This window comes from Schistocerca gregaria, chromosome 2, assembly GCF_023897955.1.
Source record: "Schistocerca gregaria isolate iqSchGreg1 chromosome 2, iqSchGreg1.2, whole genome shotgun sequence".
In the NCBI taxonomy this organism is placed as follows: Eukaryota; Metazoa; Arthropoda; class Insecta; order Orthoptera; family Acrididae; genus Schistocerca; species Schistocerca gregaria.
Window position 1 is genome coordinate 954,529,001 of NC_064921.1, and position 20,244 is coordinate 954,549,244.

The 20,244-nt window shown below is 43.5% G+C and overlaps 1 protein-coding gene across 1 annotated transcript in view; it reads left to right on the forward strand.

Moving 5' to 3' along the window:
• Positions 1-20,244, forward strand: part of LOC126336065 (uncharacterized) — a 59,400-nt gene that overhangs the window by 23,288 nt on the left and 15,868 nt on the right. Inside the window, exon 3 of the mRNA XM_049999545.1 lies at positions 14,211-14,372. Within this exon, the coding sequence (XP_049855502.1) occupies positions 14,211-14,372 (162 nt within the window). The remainder of the gene's footprint in view (positions 1-14,210; positions 14,373-20,244) is intronic.

The window sequence follows — 20,244 nt, forward strand, 5'->3', positions numbered from 1 at the left end:
GATGAGCAGCAGTGGTAGCCACCCACTCGAAGGCCGATGATGGGCAGCGTCCAGGTCACGCGGCTCTAGCCTCCAGTGGCAAAAAGCAGTCAATACCGTAAATACCGTAAATATTCCAGAATTCGAAACCAGAACAGCTGTTAGCATGAGTGACATAAAAGTAGATACCTTAGGTGTTGCGAAACATCTCAAATCGCTTAAGAAAGGCAAGTCTACCGGTCGACATCGATTCCAGATGGTATACGAAACAGGTTCCTTTCAGAGTATGCAGACACAATAGCGCCTCTCTTAGCAATCATATGCATCCGCTCACTTGAGGAAACGTCTATTCCTAAATACTGGAAAGTAGCACAGGTCACACCAATATTCAGGAAAGGAAATAGGAGTAGCCAATTGAATTACAGGCCCATATCACCGACCTCAATTTGCAGTAGGCTTTTGGAGCATATACTGTACTCGAACACTATGAATCACCTCGAAGAAAATGACTTATTGATACATAACCAACACGGATTCAGAAAATATCGTTCTTGTGCAACACAGCTAGCTCTTTATTCCCACGAAGTAATGAGTGCTGTCGACCAGGGATCTCAGATCGAATCCATAGTCCTAGATTTACATAAGGCTTTTGATACCGTTTCTCACAAGCGACGATTAATCAAATTGCGTGCATATGTTGTGTGACTGGATTCGTGATTTCCTCTCACAGAGGTCACAGGCCTTCTGCTGTTCCTGATTTACATAAATGATCTAGGTGATAATCTGAGCAGCTCTCTTAGATTGTTTGCAGAAAATGCTGAAATTTACCGTCTATTAAAATCATCAGACGATCAATTCCAATTACAAAATGATCTAGGGAGAATGTGTGTATGGTGCCAAAAGTGGCAATTGGCACTAAAGAAAGAAAAGTGCGGGGTCATCCTCATGGGTACTAAATCCGATAAATTTTGGGTATACGATAAATTTCATAAATCTAAGGGCCGTCAATTCGACTAAATACCTAGGAATTGAAATTACGAGCAACTTAAACTAGAACGACCATATAGATAATATTGCGGGGACGGCGAAATAAAGACAGCGCTTTGTTCGCAGAACACTTAGAAGATGCGACAAACCCACTAAAGAGACAGCCTACATTACAGTTGTCCGTCCTCTGCTGGAATATTGCTGCGCGGTGTGGGATCCTTAGCAGGTAGAATTGACGGAGGACATCGAAAACGTGTAAAGGACAGCCTGTTTCGTGTTATCGTGCAATAGAGGTGAGATTGTCACTCATATGATACGCGAGTTGGGGTGGCAGTCACTGAAACAAAGGCGGTTTTCTTTGTGGCGACATCTATTTACGATATTTCAATCACCAACTTTCTCTTCCGAATGCGAAAATGTTTTGTTGACACCCACCTAGGTAGGGAGAAATGATTATCATAATAAAATAAGAGAAATCAGAGCTCGAAAGTAAAAATTTAGGTGTTCCTTTTTCCCTCGCGGCATTCGAGATTGGAATGGTAGAGAAGCAGTATGAAAATGGTTCGATGGACCCTCTGCCAGGCACTTAAGTGTGAATTGCAGAGTAACCATGTAGATGTAATTGTAGACCTAGAGGGCGGTGGCGGCCTCCGCGTTCCATCAGGTGTACCAATGGTCCATCTCTGTATTCTCCCCTCACAGTGGTTAGCTGCAACTGACACAAATGCTGAAATTATACACTGGGCAATCGGGAATCAACACTCATAAATCAGTAACCCGCAGGGAGTAATAAGATATTTGTTAGGAAGGGTGGGTATTTATGTTGGCGCTTCCCATGCGTTCTGCGGCCTTGGGGATGGCTATGACGTCTCCTGGTTTCACCTCTCCGTCTGCTTTCCCTGCGACTTCAGACTTCGGCAGTGTCACCTTTCAGAGGCACTGTGCTGCCGGCTTGACACCTGAATGTTTAAGGTTGTGTTGTACCTAGCCTTTCTTACGAAACTCTGCTTGGTCACAAGTATGACAGTATGTCTCGCCTTCCACGATGTCATTATGCTTCGTTTGCAGACTTAAGCGCTTACTGTGCCTATGTCCTGCGTTAGCTCAGCATTTTCCCCTAATTCGTAGTCTACTGGTAACTTACACAGGCGATCAGGCTACCTGGGCTGCCAAGGTAGAACTCCGATGAATTTTTAGTGCCCGCCGAGGATAGTATCCCGGGGCGTAAAATCTTCCTCTTCCTTCAGAAAATTCCTCTCTTACTTTTCACTTTGGTGAACGCGGGGCGTTTGAAAAGTCCATGCAAAAATAAAAGCAGCTTACATGTTTGGGATAAACCATTTTTATTTTTTGGCGTAGTCTCCTTTTAGACTATAGACTTCTTCCAACGCTGTTTTAATTTGTTGATCCTTTCCGAATAATAGGAATTGTCCAAGTGTGCAAAATAGCTATTAGTTACTGCAATCACCTCCTCGTTTCAATAAAATCTTTGTCCCGCCAGCCATTTCTTCAAATTGGGGAACAAATAGTAGTCCGAGGGAGCAAAGTCTGTAGAACAGGGAGGATGTGAAACGAGTCGGAACCCTATTTCCAATAATTTTGCGATCACAACTGCTGAGGTGTGGGACGGTACATTGTCGTGATGGAAAATGACTCTTTTGCGATCCAATCGCCGGCGTTTGTCTTGCAGCTCGGTTTACAAACGGTTCAGTAACGATGAATAATATGCACCTGTAATAGGTTTGCCCTTTTCCACATAGTCGGTGAGGATTATCAGTCGCCACAAGACAGTCGCCATAAGCTTTCCGGCCGAAGGAATGGTCTTCGCCTTTTTGGTGTAGATTTTTCCTTGGTAACCAATTGTTTAGATTGTTGTTTGGTCTCAGGAGTATAGTAATATATCGATGTTTTATCCAAACTGACGAAATGACGCTTAATGTCCTGCGGATTCTTCCTGAACAGCTGCAAACTATCCTTGCAACACTTCACACGAGTCCGTTTTCGGCCGAGCACGAGCAGTTGTGGAACCCATCTTGCGGATAGCTTTCTTCTGTCCAAATGTTTATGCAAAACATTATGTACCCGTTCATTTGAGACGCCCACAGATGTTAAGTCCCATAGTGCTTAGAGCCATTTGAGCTATTTTTTTTACAAAATGTTCTACTCGAAGGTGAAGAGACATCATAATGTTTATCAAGGTTCTCTTTAGTCTCCTGAGGCGTTTTGCCTTTCATAAAGTAATGTTTAAACACCACACGTAATTCTTTTTCGTCCATTTTTTGACATCACTCGACTTCCGTGATGCACACGAATGCCAAACACAAAGAAATAGACCAATATGGCTGAAACTTAGTGTTCTTTCTTTCCAAAGATGCTACTAACCAAACATGACCTCGATACACGCCGGTGGTGCCATCTCTCGGACTCTGCACGGACTTTCCAAACGCCGCTCGTACCGGCAATAAACCCATCCTACATATTTCACACGAGTAGTTGCACATTGTACAACGTCAGCTATTTTTCCATTACCATTCAGCTAATTTATAAGATTGTCGATGGTTATAATAGGGAAGCGATAACGTTGGTCTTTTCAAGAGTCTTTTCTTACACTAACACAATTATTCACATGCTTACTGATTCAAATATTATTTTACATGCAATTTCCTTAGTATACTGGAGCTTCATTTACAAACCATTAACGGGTATCTGATACACATATGATTATGTGTGATGCACTACTTCCGTTTGACACAGAATTAGATTACACAAATCGCAGTCATAACCACTACAGTGGTGGTAGATATCACGCTTAGAGTCGTGACACTATGATGTTGTCTATCGTGATATTCCTAAATCTGCTGGAACGTTTGTTCGAATGTTATTCTCCCTTTTAGGCGCTGCCACTATTTCGTCTAGTGAGCGTAAGATTCAGAGTATTATTTAGGAAGATTAAGTTCTGTGTAGGTGGTAGCTCTGACGCCTTCTTGGGCCATCACAAAATAGGTTGTTCCAACTTACGTGTGGTCGTACCAGTGATCATAGGTGGTAGCCGGAATGTCGCTCTTGCTAAGTCATAAGTCATATCTTTTATTACTATTCCGCTATCCCATAATTTCACTCTATCCATACCTGTCAATTTCACGTGTTCTTAACGGTTTATGACTACTTCTGGTGAAAAAACTGAGTAGACCCAGTGGGTGCCTACTCTCTATAAATGTGTATACGGCGTTAACATTTCTCTTTGACATTCAGTTGCGTTGGCCTATCCCAGTAACAACTGGACCTCGCATGCATGTACTCCAGTTTATATCACACTACTTGTGTAGGTCGTAACACTTTCCTCCTGGTATCTCTGCAGGTCTTCCAATAACATTACAGCTAGCCATCTCCTTGCTCTGAATTTATTAATACATCATTGGTCCGTAACTGCACCTGTTGTCCCGCAGTTTCCCTCTTTACTGGACAGGAGTGTTCGGTAAAGCACTGATATTACGTATTGACACTTGCTAATGGGAATCGTATTAACACATGTAACCTTGCACCATCCGAACTCATCTTAACAATGAACATGTGACAGAACAGTGCCAAATTATGTTCTGCTCCTTCCACTATGCACCGCAATTCTGCTGTAAATTGTTTATGTGTTTTGTGTAGGCTGGTTAGGAATTGCTGTGGTGGCGTTAACGCACAACTCAGCTGCCCACTGATTGCGTGATGTGCTGCTTCTTGTAGCACAGTTACTCCCATCCTTGCATCATTCAGACTGTCAATTAGTGCTCGTAGAAACCCAGCTACAGGCACTCTCCCATCCAATGCTTTCAGTCGATTTTTCAGTATCTGTAAGTCACTGTTTAAGCCCTGCACTGTATCTCGTACTAGCTTGGCAGTTAACTCTCGCTCTACCCGGTATTGTTTACCACACAGTTGTCCAGGTTTGACAAATGAATGGTATGCCATTTCACTCTGGATCAAGGAGCTCCACTACTTCTGTATTCGCTCCATCACGTCATTCACATTCCGGATGTCTTCAGTGTCAGTGTGCCACTCACTGTTTCCCCAGCAACTAACCAACCACCCTTCTTACACACCAGGGTTTGTGGTACAATGTGCATTACCTGCGAAAGTTGGTCCCTCATTTTTTTCATATGAGAGCTGTAAAGCTCAGTATACGCCTCTTACTTTGGTTAAAATTCCTAATTACTGTGCTTCTTAATGTGATTACTCACATGTATCTTGCAATCTACACACTTCATTCCTAACTTCCCCTGCATTGAAAGTAAGTTGAAGCTGATGATGACGTCTGGTTGTCTGGAGAACAGTACTCTAGATTCCAGAGGCTGGGTCTAAAACACAGTTGTTACTCTCCTCCTGGCGTGGTACAGCATCAACATGACCATGCCGCTCCCCAGGGTCCCCGTTCTGTTATGCGGCAAGAGAGAAAGGAACCTTTAACATATCTCACATTTGAAATGCTTGAGTTGGACGTTTTAGGCCCATTTAATGAAATACCAGCAGTGAATAAATACATATTAACTATAATTGACTGTTTCTCGAGAGTACAGTTCATGTAGTTCAAATGGGTCTGAGCGCTATGGGACCTGACACCTAAGGTCATCAGTCCCCTAGAACTTACAACTACTTACACCTAACTAACCTAAGGACATCACACACATCCATGCCCGAGGGAGGATTCGAACCTGCGACGTAGCGGCCGAGCGGTTCCAAACTGAAGTGCCTAGAACCGCTCGGCCACAGTGTCCGGACTTTGTGGTATGCTATCATGCGAATTGATCTTTAGTGCCTGTCTACAGTTTATTTGGTACCACCTTCTTTATGAACCTTGCGACACTGTAACTCTTCTAACTGTTGACCTAGAGAAAAATGTCCCACCAAGTTCAATAGTATGCTCCAAAAGGTCAATTTTTGCGTGATGTTTAGCAAGAAAATTGAGTCTCAGGATCTCACAGTACTCCTTACCAACACGCGACAATACTTCTTCATGCTGTCGAAAACAGTTATTTGCCACATTAAAACTAAACAGTGTTATCCACAGAGACTTCAGTCATTATCGCCTACTCCGCGGAACTTCTACCGTGGCACCTACAGTCTCTTTCTGCCCAAGAGATCCAGATTGACTACTGACAGGTGAGCCCCTGTGTCCACCAGAAATTTATGTTCCATACCTTGAGACAGGCGATGTTCCATACCTTGAGACCCGCGAAATACCATCAGACTTCAAGAAGAATATAATAATTCCAATCCCATAGAAAGCAGGTGTTGACAAATATGAAAATTACCGAACTATCAGTTTAAGAAGTCACGGCTGCAAAATACTAACGCGAATTCTTTACAGACGAATGGAAAAACTGGTAGAAGCCGACCTCAGGGAAGATAAGTTTGGATTCCGTAGAAATATTGGAACACGTGAGTCAATATTGACCCCACTATTTATACCACTATTTATATTAGAGGAGAGGCAAACCTACGTTCCTAGCATTTGTAGACTTAGAGAAAGCTTTTGACAATGTTGACTGGAATACTCTCTTTCAAATTCTAAAGTTCGCAGGGGTAAAATACAGGGAGCGAAAGGCCTTTTACAATTTGTACAGAAACCAAATGACAGTTATAAGAGTCGAGGGGCATGAAAGATCAGCAGTGGTTGGGAAGGGAGTGAGACAGGGTTGTAGCCTCTCCCCAATTTTATTCAATCTGTTTATTGAGCAAGCAGTAAAGGAAACAAAACAAAAATTCGGAGTACGTATTAAAATCCATGGAGAATAAATAAAAACTTTGAGGTTCGCCTATGACATTCTAATTCTGTCAGAGACAGCAAAGGACTTGGAAGAGCAGTTGAACGGAATGGACAGTGTCTTGAAAGGAGGATGTAAGATGAACACCAACAAAAGCAAAAAGAGGGTAACAGAATGTAGTCGAATTAAGTCGGGTGACGCTGAGGCAATTAGATTAGGAAACGAGAGACTTAAGGTAGTAAAGGAGTTTTGGTATTTGGGGAGCAAAATAACTGAAGATTGTCGAAGTAGAGAGGATATAAAATGTAGACTGGCAATGGCAAGGGAGGCGTTTCTGAAGAAGAGAAATTTGTTAACATCGAGTATAGGTTTAAGTGTCAGAAGTCTTTTCTGAAAGTATTTATATGGAGTGTAGCCATGTATGGAAGTGAAACATGAACGATAAATAGTTTGGACAAGAAGAGAGAGGAAGCTTTCGGATTGTGGTGCTACACAAGAATGCTGAAGATTAGATGGGTAGATCACGTAACTAATGAGGAAGTGCTGAATAGGATTGGGGAGAAGAGAAGTTTGTGGCACATCTTAACTAGAAGAAGGAACCGGTTGGTAGGACATGTTCTGAGGCCATCAAGGGATCAAAAAATTTAGTATTGGAGGGCAGCGTGGAGGGCAAAAATCGTAGAGGGAGACAAAGAGATGAATACACTAAGCAGATTGAGAAGGATGTAGGTTGCAGTAATTATTCAGAGATGACGAAGCTTGCACAGGATAGAGTAGCACGGAGAGCTGCATCAAACCAGTCTCAGGACTGAAGACCACCACCACAACAACAACAACCATTTTCTTTGCCTGACAAATACTTCTGCACCGCATACATTTCTGCACCATCGTGTTCTACCGGGAACGCCGTCCATCGGTTGAAGCACCGCAGTTCCCTTTTAACGGTCGATTATTAGGACATTGCTTGTACCGTGCTTTCTTCCGGCAGTCGCTCACTTTATGGCCCACCTGCCCACATTGATAACATTCCCGCTGACGACATTATTTCCTGATCTGGCCCGCGTGCCCACAATTAAAACGCTTCACTTCAGAAGGAAAGCCACTACGATCACCCAATCTTCGTATAGTAATGTCAATTTCCGCCAGTTGCGTAGCAACCCTAATGGCAGCAGGCAAATCATTTGGGCTCTCCATCAATATAATAGCAGAGGCTGTAACAGGGCTTCCGAGATTCTGATTTAAAAAACTGACATAAACATAATTATTTTACGTTACTCTTGTTTACATATATTTTACGTAAAAATAAGGAAATACTGTTTTTAATCTACAAATACCGAAACTGGGGTCATATACGTATTCATACAGTATTTCCGTAACAACCACAGAAAATACTTTATAAATAAAAGCAAAACGTAGCTGGTGAAAAATATTATGTTGTAAGCTTAAGATGGAAATATTACTAATAATGTCCAGGTGCGAGGTGCTCTCGCGGTCTGAGGGTTCCACACAATCGTAATTACGTATACAGACAGTTTGTGGATTTCGGAAGTATAGAATCCCGACGAATATTGCCTCTAATCGATACTGATACTGGCAAGACTTTTGAAAATACTTTAAGTTAGAAGTCGATTAGTAAATGGCAGTTTTTTCGTATGATATAATTACAAATGAATACTTTTCGGATTTTTTCGTTTAAGGATACTGTGAAGTCTTACTTCTTGCTAAAATTCATGGTTCAAGTCGAAGGATATCCAGAGTATGTGATAAAAATAGGCACATCTATGCATTGACTATTTATTGACTGCACTGACTTAGAAGCTTACATTTATTACAGAGCCAAGGGACCGTAAGACTTGGTAGGAGACATATATTTGAACTTGATAGATCTCTTTCTTGTGTCATATAATTACAAATTAATAATTTTCTGGGATTTTTTTCCTTTGGTTGTATTGTGAAATCTTGCTCCTTCCCAAAGTTCCTTATCTTAGTTCAATGGCAAGTACCCCAAAGGATTTGATGAGTGAATTCTCGAGTATCAAATTAAATGTTATAAATAACTCTATCTTCTGATTTCATTGACCTAGAATCTTCCTTTTTTTTTTTTTTTTTTTTTTTTTTTTTTTTTTTTTTTTTTTTTTTTTACAATGCCAAGGAACGGTAGATCTTTATATATAAAGATGGATCTTACGAACATGTCCGAGAGAACAGATACCATTGGTGACCGTGGAGTTCGTTAGAATGAAATTACAATTAAATAAATACAACGAAATGAATACCCTTAGCTGCATACAGGCATTGAAAGTGTGTGCTGCGACCAGCACTCGAACCTGGGATGTGCTGCTTACATTGCAGACGCTCTATCCATCTGAGCCACCGAGAACATGTCCGAAAGAGCAGATACCATCTTCATATATATAGTTAAGGCTCACTGGCCACTTGACCATCTTCTGTGCGAATGCACAAACAATGACCGAAGTCTTACGGGAATCCGTAAAGCAGCTGGTAATGAGTGTAATGGGCACGGACGCTACGAATGTAGTGCGGGACAATAGGTTGGGAATGTGGAGCTCACGGGAGGCGTGCCAGAGATAAGTCCCAGCAGTCGCATCGTCCTCTTTGTCGTTGGTGGCTCAGGAGGATAGTGTGTCTACCATGTAAGCTGGAGATCCCGGGTTCGAGTCCCGGTTTAGCACACATTTTCAACTGTCTTCGTTGACGTATATCAACGCCTGTATGCAGCTAAGGGTATTCATTTCATTGTATTAATTTAATTGTAATTTCACGGTAGATTTTATTATGTCACATAAATTTCAACTTAACAGGTCTTCCCGTTGCTGAGATAGAAGGTTTTTTTAACAGTTGGATAGATAGACAGACGGACAGCAAATTGATCTCATAAGAATTCCGTTTTTACCGACTGAGGTACAGAACGCTGAAAATGAAAAAAAAACTACTGTGAAATGATTCGTCCGAAAGTAAAAAATGAAATATATTACCAAAACCTTTGACAAGCCTTTGAATGGTGCTCTAAACCGTGTCCAGCATTTCGAACACTTAGGCAACATTGCGGTTGACGTTGCTTTGCAGCCGACTGGTATGGTCGATTGGTTCTAGGCGCTTCATCTGGAACCGCGCGACCGCTACGGTCGCAGGTTTGAATCCGCCTCGGTCATGGATGTGTGTGATGTCCTTAGGTTTGTTAGGTTTAAGTAGTTCTAAGTTCTAGCGGACTGATGACCTCAAATGTTAAGTCCCATAGTGCTCAGAGCCATCTGAGCCATTTGAACATTGCTTTGCAAGATCAGGTATATCAAAATTGAAAACCATAAAAACGTAGCAGCCGGACTGCTTATATGCTAGTTACGTACAAAGATCCCTCAGTATAATCCACAATCCGACTGAAGCTGCTCTCCGATTGACGGTTCAGATTTATTCTATTTCTGACTTTCATTTTTTTAATTGGGAACATTGAGTGAGCAAGAACGATAATAACAACATTACTTGTAAGGGACGCATCACAACTTGCGCCTCACGTATTCGCTTTCCTGTTATTTAAAGAATTCTCTACTGAGGAACAGACGATACAACAAATACGTCAAACCCACACAACAGCAGAATGTGTGGTCAGCATGAACCACAAAACATGCTCTCATACTCTTGAAAATTCTTTGATTGCAAGTTAAACACTGAACTCTGAATTCTCAAGAGGCATCTCATTTGATGTTCATGATCAACGGTGCGTCGAATGTGCCTCTGACTTTTTTCTTACTTTTAGACAAATTATTTCGCAAAAATTTGATCTTTCCTTTTCTATTTTTTTATTTTCATGTTCTGTTCAAAAAATATTAAATATAAGTTATTTCAGTATCTCTCGATATTATGTTATTAGTAATACACTACTGGCCATTAAATTTTCTGCACCACGAACATGACGATACAGACATGAAATTTAACCGACAGGAAAAAGATTCTGTGATATGTAAATGATTAGCTTTTCAGAGCATTCACACAAGGTTGGGGCCGGTGGCGACACCTACAACGCGGTGACATGAGGAAAGTTTCCAACCGATTTCTCATACACAAACAGCAGTTGACCGGCGTTGCCTGGTGAAACGTTGTTGAGATGCCTCCCGTTTCCGACTTTGATAAAGGTCGGATTATAGCCTATCGCGATTACGGTTTATCGTATCTACATCTACATCTACATCTACATCCGTACTCCGCAAGCCACCTGACGGTGTGTGGCGGAGGGTACCCTGAGTACCTCTATCGGTTCTCCCTTCTATTCCAGTCTCCTATTGTACGTGGAAAGAAGAATTGTCGGTATGCTTCTGTGTGGGCTCTAATCTCTCTGATTTTATCCTCATGGTCTCTTCGCGAGATATACGTAGGAGGGAGCAATATACTGCTTGACTCTTCGGTGAAGGTATGTTCTCGAAACTTCAACAAAAGCCCGTACCGAGCTACTGAGCGTCTCTCCTGCAGAGTCTTCCACTGGAGTTTATCTATCATCTCCGTAACGCTTTCGCAATTACTAAATGATCCTGTAACGAAGCGCGCTGCTCTCCGTTGGATCTTCTCTATCTCTTCTATCAACCCTACCTGGTGCGGATCCCACACTGCTGAGCAGTATTCAAGCATTGGGCGAACAAGCGTACTGTAACCTACTTCCTTTGTTGTCGGATTGCATTTCCTTAGGATTCTTCCAATAAATCTCAGTCTGGCATCTGCTTTACCGACGATCAACTTTATATGATCATTCCATTTTAAATCACTCCTAATGCGTACTCCCAGATAATTTATGGAATTAACTGCTTCCAGTTGCTGACCTGCTATTTTGTAGCTAAATGATAAGGGACCTATCTTTCTATGTATTCGCATCACATTACACTTCGCTACATTGAGATTCAATTGCCATTCCGTGCACCATGCGTCAATTCGCTGCAGATCCTCCTGCATTTCAGTACAATTTTCCATTGTTGCAACCTCTCGATACACCACAGCATCATCTGCAAAAAGCCTCAGTGAACTTCCGATGTCATCCACCAGGTCATTTATGTATATTGTGAATAGCAATGACACTCCCCTGCGGCACACCTGAAATCACTCTTACTTCGGAAGACTTCTCTCCATTGAGAATGACGTGCTGCGTTCTGTTATCTAGGAACTCCTCAATCCAATCACACAATTGATCTGATAGTCCGTATGCTCTTACTTTGTTCATTAAACGACTATGGGGAACTGTGTCAAACGCCTTGCGGAAGTCAAGAAACACGGCATCTACCTGTGAACCCGTGTCTAAGGCCCTCTGAGTCTCGTGGACGAATAGCGCGAGCTGGGTTTCACACGATCGTCTTTTTCGAAACCCATGCTGATTCCTACAGAGTAGATTTCTAGTCTCCAGAAAAGACATTATACTCGAACATAATACGTGTTCCAAAATTCTACAACTGATCGACGTTAGAGATATAGGTCTATAGTTCTGCACATCTGTTCGACGTCCCTTCTTGAGAACGGGGATGACCTGTGCCCTTTTCCAATCCTTTGGAACGCTTCGCTCTTCTAGAGACCTACGGTACACCGCTGCAAGAAGGGGGGCAAGTTCCTTCGCGTACTCTGTGTAAAATCGAACTGGTATCCCATCAGGACCAGCGGCCTTTCCTCTTTTGAGCGATTTTAATTGTTTCTCTATCCCTCTGTCGTCTACTTCGATATCTACCATTTTGTCAACTGTGCGACAATCTAGAGAAGGAAGCACAGTGCAGTCTTCCTCTGTGAAACAGCTTTGGAAGAAGACATTTAGTAATTCGGCCTTTAGTCTGTCATCCTCTGTTTCAGTACCATTTTGGTCACAGAGTGTCTGGACATTTTGTTTTGATCCACCTACCGCTTTGACATACGACCAAAATTTCTTAGGATTTTCTGCCAAGTCAGTACATAGAACGTTACTTTCGAATTCATTGAAAGCCTCTCGCATAGCCCTCCTCACACTACATTTCGCTTCGCGTAATTTTTGTTTGTCTGCAAGGCTTTGGCTATGTTTATGTTTGCTGTGAAGTTCCCTTTGCTTCCACAGCAGTTTTCTAACTCGGTTGTTGTACCACGGTGGCTCTTTTCCATCTCTTACGATCTTGCTTGGCACATACTCATCTAACGCATATTGTACCATGGTTTTGAACTTTGTCCACTGATCCTCAACACTATCTGCACTTGAGACAAAACTTTTGTGTTGAGCCGTCAGGTACTCTGTAATCTGCTTTTTGTCACTTTTGCTAAACAGAAAAATCTTCCTACCTTTTTTAATATTTCTATTTACGGCTGAAATCATCGACGCAGTAACCGCTTTATGATCGCTGATTCCCTGTTCTGCATTAACTGATTCAAATAGTTCGGGTCTGTTTGTCACCAGAAGGTCTAATATATTATCGCCACGAGTCGGTTTTCTGTTTAACTGCTCAAGGTAGTTTTCAGATAAAGCACTTAAAAATATTTCACTGGATTCTTTGTCCCTGCCACCCGTATCGCGATGTTGCTGCTCGCGTACGTCGAGATCGAATGACTGTTAGCAGAATATGGAATCGGTGGGTTAAGGAGGGTAATACGGAACGTCCTGCTGGATCCCAACGGCCTCGTATCACTAGCAGTCGAGATGACAGGCATCTTATCCGCATGTCTGTAACGGATCGTGCAACCACGTTTCGATCCTTGAGTCAACAGATAGGGATGTTTGCAAGACAACAACCATCTGCACGAACATTTCGACGACGTTTACAGCAGCATGAACTACCAGATCGGAGGCCATGGCTGCGATTACCCTTGACGCTGCATCACAGACAGGAGCGACTGAGATGGTGTACTCAACGACGAACCTGGGTGCACGAATGGCAAAACGTCACGTTTTCGGATGAACCCAGGTTCTGTTTACATCATCATGATGTTCGCATCCGTGGTTGGCCACATCGCGGTGAACGCACATTGGAAGCGTGTATTCGTAATCGCCAAACTGGCGAATCACCCGGCGTGATGGTATGTGGTGCCATTGGTTACACGTCTCGGTCACCTCTTGTTCTCATTGACGGCACTTTTAACAGTGAACGTCACGTTTCAGATGTGTTACAACCCGTGGATTTACCCTTCATTCGATACCTGCGAAACCCTACATTTCAGCAGGATAATGCACGACCGCATGTTCCAGGTTCTGTACGGGCCTTTCTGGATACAGAAAATGATCGAGTGCTGCCCTGGCCAGCACATGCTCCAGATCTCTCACCAATTGAAAACGTCCGGTCAATGGTGGTCGAGCAACTGGGTCGTCACAATACGCCAGTCACTAGTCTTGATGAACTGTACACGCCATCCAAGCTCTGTAGTGGAGTGTGCGCTGGTTTGTTATTGCCTGGGAGATTAACGAAAGCCGTGCAGGATCTCAGCAACCGCACGCGGCTAACGACCGAGGGGACAGACGCAGTGTAAGCTGCCTTCTGCGGGTTTCAGGTGCCTGGGAGGCGGTCGCGGCATCCGTGCTGCTTGTCGCTGCTGGAGGCGTGCGCCCCCTGCGTGGGGGCGTCGCTGCACCGGCCGCCCCCGCGCTGCGTCCCCAGGATCTTCCTGGCCGCCTGGCTGCCCGCCGCCCTCGTACTCAGCACTGCCTTCCAGGTCAGCACTGCTCTCTGAATAAGCGAAGCCGTACTGATTCCAAGCATGTTGCCTGAAACCTTCTGCATTACGGATATCTTGGCCGCTTATGCTTTTCTTTTAACTTGTTTCTCCGTCATCATCATTATGATAGTTAACGTCTTCAAGAATTAGGCCTTTGGCTTGTTCCGCCTCAAAACTGTTCATGATACTTCTTTAAGCGACGTCCACCATTTATCTTTCCCACTTAGTTAACACATAGTACATTGGACAGCGTGCTTACAGTTAAGTCTCTATTTCTCAATTACAGTTCTAACGGTTCTTCATTTAGTTCTTTTCTAACTACATTGTTTATTTTATGATCCGGTCATGAACATCCTGCTGGAATATGGAGGTCAGTGTCATCCCTGACGAATCGATTTCTCTTAATTGATCTGCTCTCAAGGTGCAGCATTCAGAGAAATTTGTTAACATCGAGTGTAGGTTTAAGCGTCAGGAAGTCGTTTCTCAAAGTATTTGTATGGAGTGTAGCATTGTATGGAAGTGAAACGTGGACGATAAATAGTTTGGACAAGAAGAGAATAGAAGCTTTCGAGATGTGCTGCTACAGAAGAATTCTGAAGATTAGATGGGTAGATAACATAACTAATGAGGAGGTACTGAATAGAATTGGGTGGAAGAGAAGTTTGTGGCACAACTTGACTAGAAGAAGGGATTCGTTCTGACGCACAAGGGATCACCAATTTAGTATTGGAGGGCAGCGTGGGGGTTAAAAATCGTACAAGGAGCCCAAGAGATGAATACACTAAGCAGATTCAGAAGGATGTAGGTTGCAGTCGGTACTGGGAGATGAAGAAGGTTGCACAGGATAGAGTAGCATGGAGAGCTGCATCAAACCAGTCTCAGGACTGGAGACTACAACAATATATATACAGTCCACCTCTCCTACACTCCTGGAAATGGAAAACACATTGACAACGGTGTGTCAGACCCACCATACTTGCTCCGGACACTGCGAAAGGGCTGTACAAGCAATGATCACACGCACGGCACAGCGGACACACCAGGAACCGCGGTGTTGGCCGTCGAATGGCGCTAGTTGCGCAGCATTTGTGCACCGCCGCCATCAGTGTCAGCCAGTTTGCCGGGGCATACGGAGCTCCATCGCAGTCTTTAACACTGGTAGCATGCCGCGACAGCGTGGACGTGAACCGTATGTGCAGTTGACGGACTTTGAGCGAGGGCGTATAGTGGGCATGCGGGAGGCCGGGTGGACGTACCGCCGAATTGCTCAACACGTGGGGCGTGAGGTCTCCACAGTACATCGATGTTGTTGCCAGTGGTCGGCGGAAGGTGCACGTGCCCGTCGACCTGGGACTGGACCGCAGCGACACACGGATGCACGCCAAGACCGTAGGATCCTACGCAGTGCCGTAGGGGACCGCACCGCCACTTCCCAGCAAATTAGGGACACTGTTGCTCCTGGAGTATCGGCGAGGACCATTCGCAACCGTCTCCATGAAGCTGGGCTACGGTCCCGCACACCGTTAGGCCATCTTCCGCTCACGCCCTATCATCGTGCAGCCCGCCTCCAGTGGTGTCGCGACAGGCGTGAATGGAGGGACGAATGGAGACGTATCGTCTTCAGCGATGAGAGTCGCTTCTGCCTTGGTGCCAATGATGGTCGTATGCGTGTTTGGCGCCGTGCAGGTGAGCGCCACAATCAGGACTGCATACGACCGAGGCACACAGGGCCAACACCCGGCATCATGGTGTGGGGAGCGATCTCCTACACTGGCCGTACACCTCTGGTGATCGTCGAGGGGCACTGAATAGTGCACGGTACATCCAAACCGTCATCGAACCCACCGTTCTACCATTCCTAGACCGGCAAGGGAACTTGCTGTTCCAACAGGACAATGCACGTCCGCATGTATCCCGTGCCACCCAACGTGCTCTAGAAGGTGTAAGTCAACTACCCTGGCCAGCAAGATCTCCGGATCTGTCCCCCATTGAGCATGTTTGGGACTGGATGAAGCGTCGTCTCACGCGGTCTGCACGTCCAGCACGAACGCTGGTCCAACTGAGGCGCCAGGTGGAAATGGCATGGCAAGCCGTTCCACAGGACTACATCCAGCATCTCTACGATCGTCTCCATGGGAGAATAGCAGCCTGCATTGCTGCGAAAGGTGGATATACACTGTACTAGTGCCGACATTATGCATGCTCTGTTGCCTGAGTCTATGTGCCTGTGGTTTTGTCTGTGTGATCATGTGATGTATCTGACCCCAGGAATGTGTCAATAAAGTTTCCCCTTCCTGGGACAATGAATTCACGGTGTTCTTATTTCAATTTCCAGGAGTGTATATTCAGGTCACATTTTAGTAATGGTGGAGAGTAGACTGAGGATGTCGAATTACTGAGGAATTACTGAGTCTGTAAATATGCGATGATGAATCTAATAGTAGGGACATCAGTTGGAAAAGAATGAACATCTCTATAACGGGCTATCAAAGAAGTTTCGCCGACAGTTATAAGTACAAGGAAGGGAACTGCGATAAAACGAAAGACATACTACAACTGCTCAACGAAATAAGGAAGTAAAATATATGCGGCGAAAGACGGGACTATAGCAGTATGAATCTATAAGGAATAAAAGAAATAGAAAGTGCACGGAAGCCAAGGAGAAATGGCTGCAGTGCAGATATGAAAAAACTGAAATGAAAAGGGTCGTGAGAATGTTTGATGCACCGTACAGAAAAGGCAAAACATCCTCCATTGAAATTAAAGACAAGTGCAAAGCGAATTCCACTGTTAAACACAGCGAAGAGAGGGAACCGTTGGGAAAAGTTCATAGAACTCGTCTACGTGGGGGAGGACTCGTCTAATAACGTGATAGAACAAGCGGGAGTCGAAGTGAAAGACGAAGGGGATCGAGTAAGAAGAGCTTTGGGGAATCTGACATCAAATAAGACAGAGCAGTCATTGAAGGTGTCTTACCTTCATGAGATTTGTAGACCAAGAACAACATTCGAAAATTTATAATCTTGCAAGATTTCAGAAATTCTGAGAAACATAGGGGTAAGTTATAGGAAAAGACTGGGAATAAACAATCTGTTGAAGAACCATGAGGGAATAATGAAACAGGAAGACCAAGAGCGAAGTGCTTGAAATAAGAAGTGCACGACAGGGTTGCAACCTTTAAACTCTACTGTTCGATCTATACATCGAAGAAGCAATGAGGTAAATAAAAGGAAGATTCCAGAATGAGATTAAAATACAATGTGAAAAAATCAATGATATGATTCGCAGAGGACATTTGCCATGAACTCTGAAAGTGATGAAAAATGACAGGACTATTTGCTTAGAATGAACAGTTTAACTAGTCCAAAGTATGGACTGTTGGTGAACCGAACAAGACGAGTGTAATGCAGAGTAACAGTAATGAGATTAGTGATAAAGTCCACATCAAAACGTTTGACCAGAAAGTAGACGAAGTTAAGAAATGGGTATTCCTGGTCTTAAAACGTCTACTAACATAAGACGGGTGCCTAAATTTGGTGAAGAAGTATATTTAGAGCACAGCATTGTATGTGATTCATGGGCAGAGAGAAAATCGATAAAGAAATCAATCGAACAGTTTGAGGTGTTGTATTCTAGAACAAGGTTCAAGAATAGGTGGACTGATAACATGACTAAGTGAGGAGGTTTTCCGCAGAAGTTTCGAAGAATGAAACACGTGGAAAACACTGACAATGAAAAGAGACTGGATGATAGGACACGCGTTAAGATAAGAGGTAATAGCTTCCAAGATATTGAAAGGAATAGTTGAGGGTGAAAACTGTAAAGGAATACAGAGAGCCGTATACATTTAACATATAATTTAAGACGTTGAGTACAAGTGCTAATCTGAGATGAAGCGGTTGCCATAGGAAAGTAATTCGTGGTGGTCCGCATCAAGCCAGCCAGATGCCTAACGATTAAAATAAATACTACTGCCATAACCAAGGACTGATGATAAATTCCATGGAAGTATGTGGTTGGCTTCTGACAACAAGAGCTGACATTACCGTCCGAAAGAGGAGATGTGGACTGCTTGCAAGACTACATTGAAGCCCACAGACGCCGTTGTCTCAGTACAACAAAGTATTGCATTTATCAGTTTGATTCGTAAGTCACTGTCGTTACTGTGAAGCTATTAAAATCTCTTCCATCTGCTACATCACGATTGGGAACGTACTTTTCATTTACTTCTGGAGATGAATCTAACGACAGCCTCATGATCCATTTGCAACTGTCGGCCTATTCCTGATACTTAAACCTGCCGTAAGCATTATGCTTAAGAAGCATAGTTTCCGGGCTGTTACGATAGAGATATGATGCATGTAAGTTAGGGTGCCTCATGACGGCGCCATTATGACGAAGCCACATCATGCTGTCTGTCGTGCTCGCCTTTGGATCCCACTTATGCAACAGTGCTACCAACTGCGCCATGATGGTGGCCTATGTGGCAGGGGACTGTTAGCAACGTATGCTGGCGTACAAAACTTAATGGATGATACTGACTTCCACTAGTTGTGTCACTGCGAAGTAATATGTCGTGATGAAAGTTGGATAATACATAGGAAGGACTGCTGCAGTGTAATGCAGAAGATAACTGAAAGAAATGTGCAATGAGACCAAAAGAAATGGCACTTTTATTCCAAGAGAATAATTACACTTACGTCGCAGCGATTTATGATGGTCACCTGGACATTCACAAGATGGGACATGGTTCTTAAAAGGGTGTGTGACCACCACGCATGGCACTGTGTGCTCTGGAACGCGCTGTCATGCTGGCTACAGGGTTGGTAAAGAGTTTCTCCACCAGTGTGACAACTGCTGCATTGTCGATGGTGTTTGTGGATCTACTGCAAGACGTCTTCCAAGTGCATGCTACACATGGTCCATGGGGTTTTAGTCGGGAGTATTGGCAGGCCAGTCCATTTACTGAATATCCTCTAGTCCCAGGAGCTCCTCTACCTGCACAATTTGAAGCGATCGCGCGTTGTTACCCAAGGAAATGAAGTCAGTGCCGAATATGTGCATGAAAAGAAGTACATGAGGAAAGAGTACAGTGTCACAACAACGGTGACCAATAACAGTGACCGATGAGCGTACAGAGTTATTAAGATTTGGAGGTCAGTACTCATATGTAACATAATGCTTCTTCGCTGGACCCGCTACGGTCGCAGGTTCGAATCCTGCCTCGGGCATGGATGTGTGTGATGTCCTTAGGTTAGTTAGGTTTAAGTAGTTCTAAGTTCTAGGGGACTGATGACCACAGATGTTAAGTCCCATAGTGCTCAGAGCCATTTGAACCATCTTCGCTGGACCACCAGAACGATCATGTTTTACAGTGCGGTATGAATCCTCATATGGCGAGACGTGATAACACAAAATGCACCCGGGAATATTAACGAACATGATCGTTAGCGTATTACGGAAGCACATTGTATTTTCGAGCTATCGAACTTTCATCTCTGTCTTGTTCCACCATTGTCTCTGGCCATGTTCCATCTGTGTCTTCTTCCACCACTATGTATGGAAATGTTGTGTTATCTAAACATTTGGTGTTAAAAGGTTCTACATGTGTGTTAGGAAAATATGCAGTTTCAATGATTTGGAGTAATACGGTCAGATTTTTGTTATTATTTAGGAGCTAGATACGGGGAAAATTGTTTGTATGCGTATAGAGAGCCTTAGAATCATCTTTCTGATTTATAAATATTCCATCTTTCTTTGAAAGCTGTTATTGTGCTCAAACTCTAGCAGGCCTAAATCATTTATAATTATAACAACAACTCTCAATTAATATCACGTTTATATTTTTCTAATCCATAACTTGATGTAT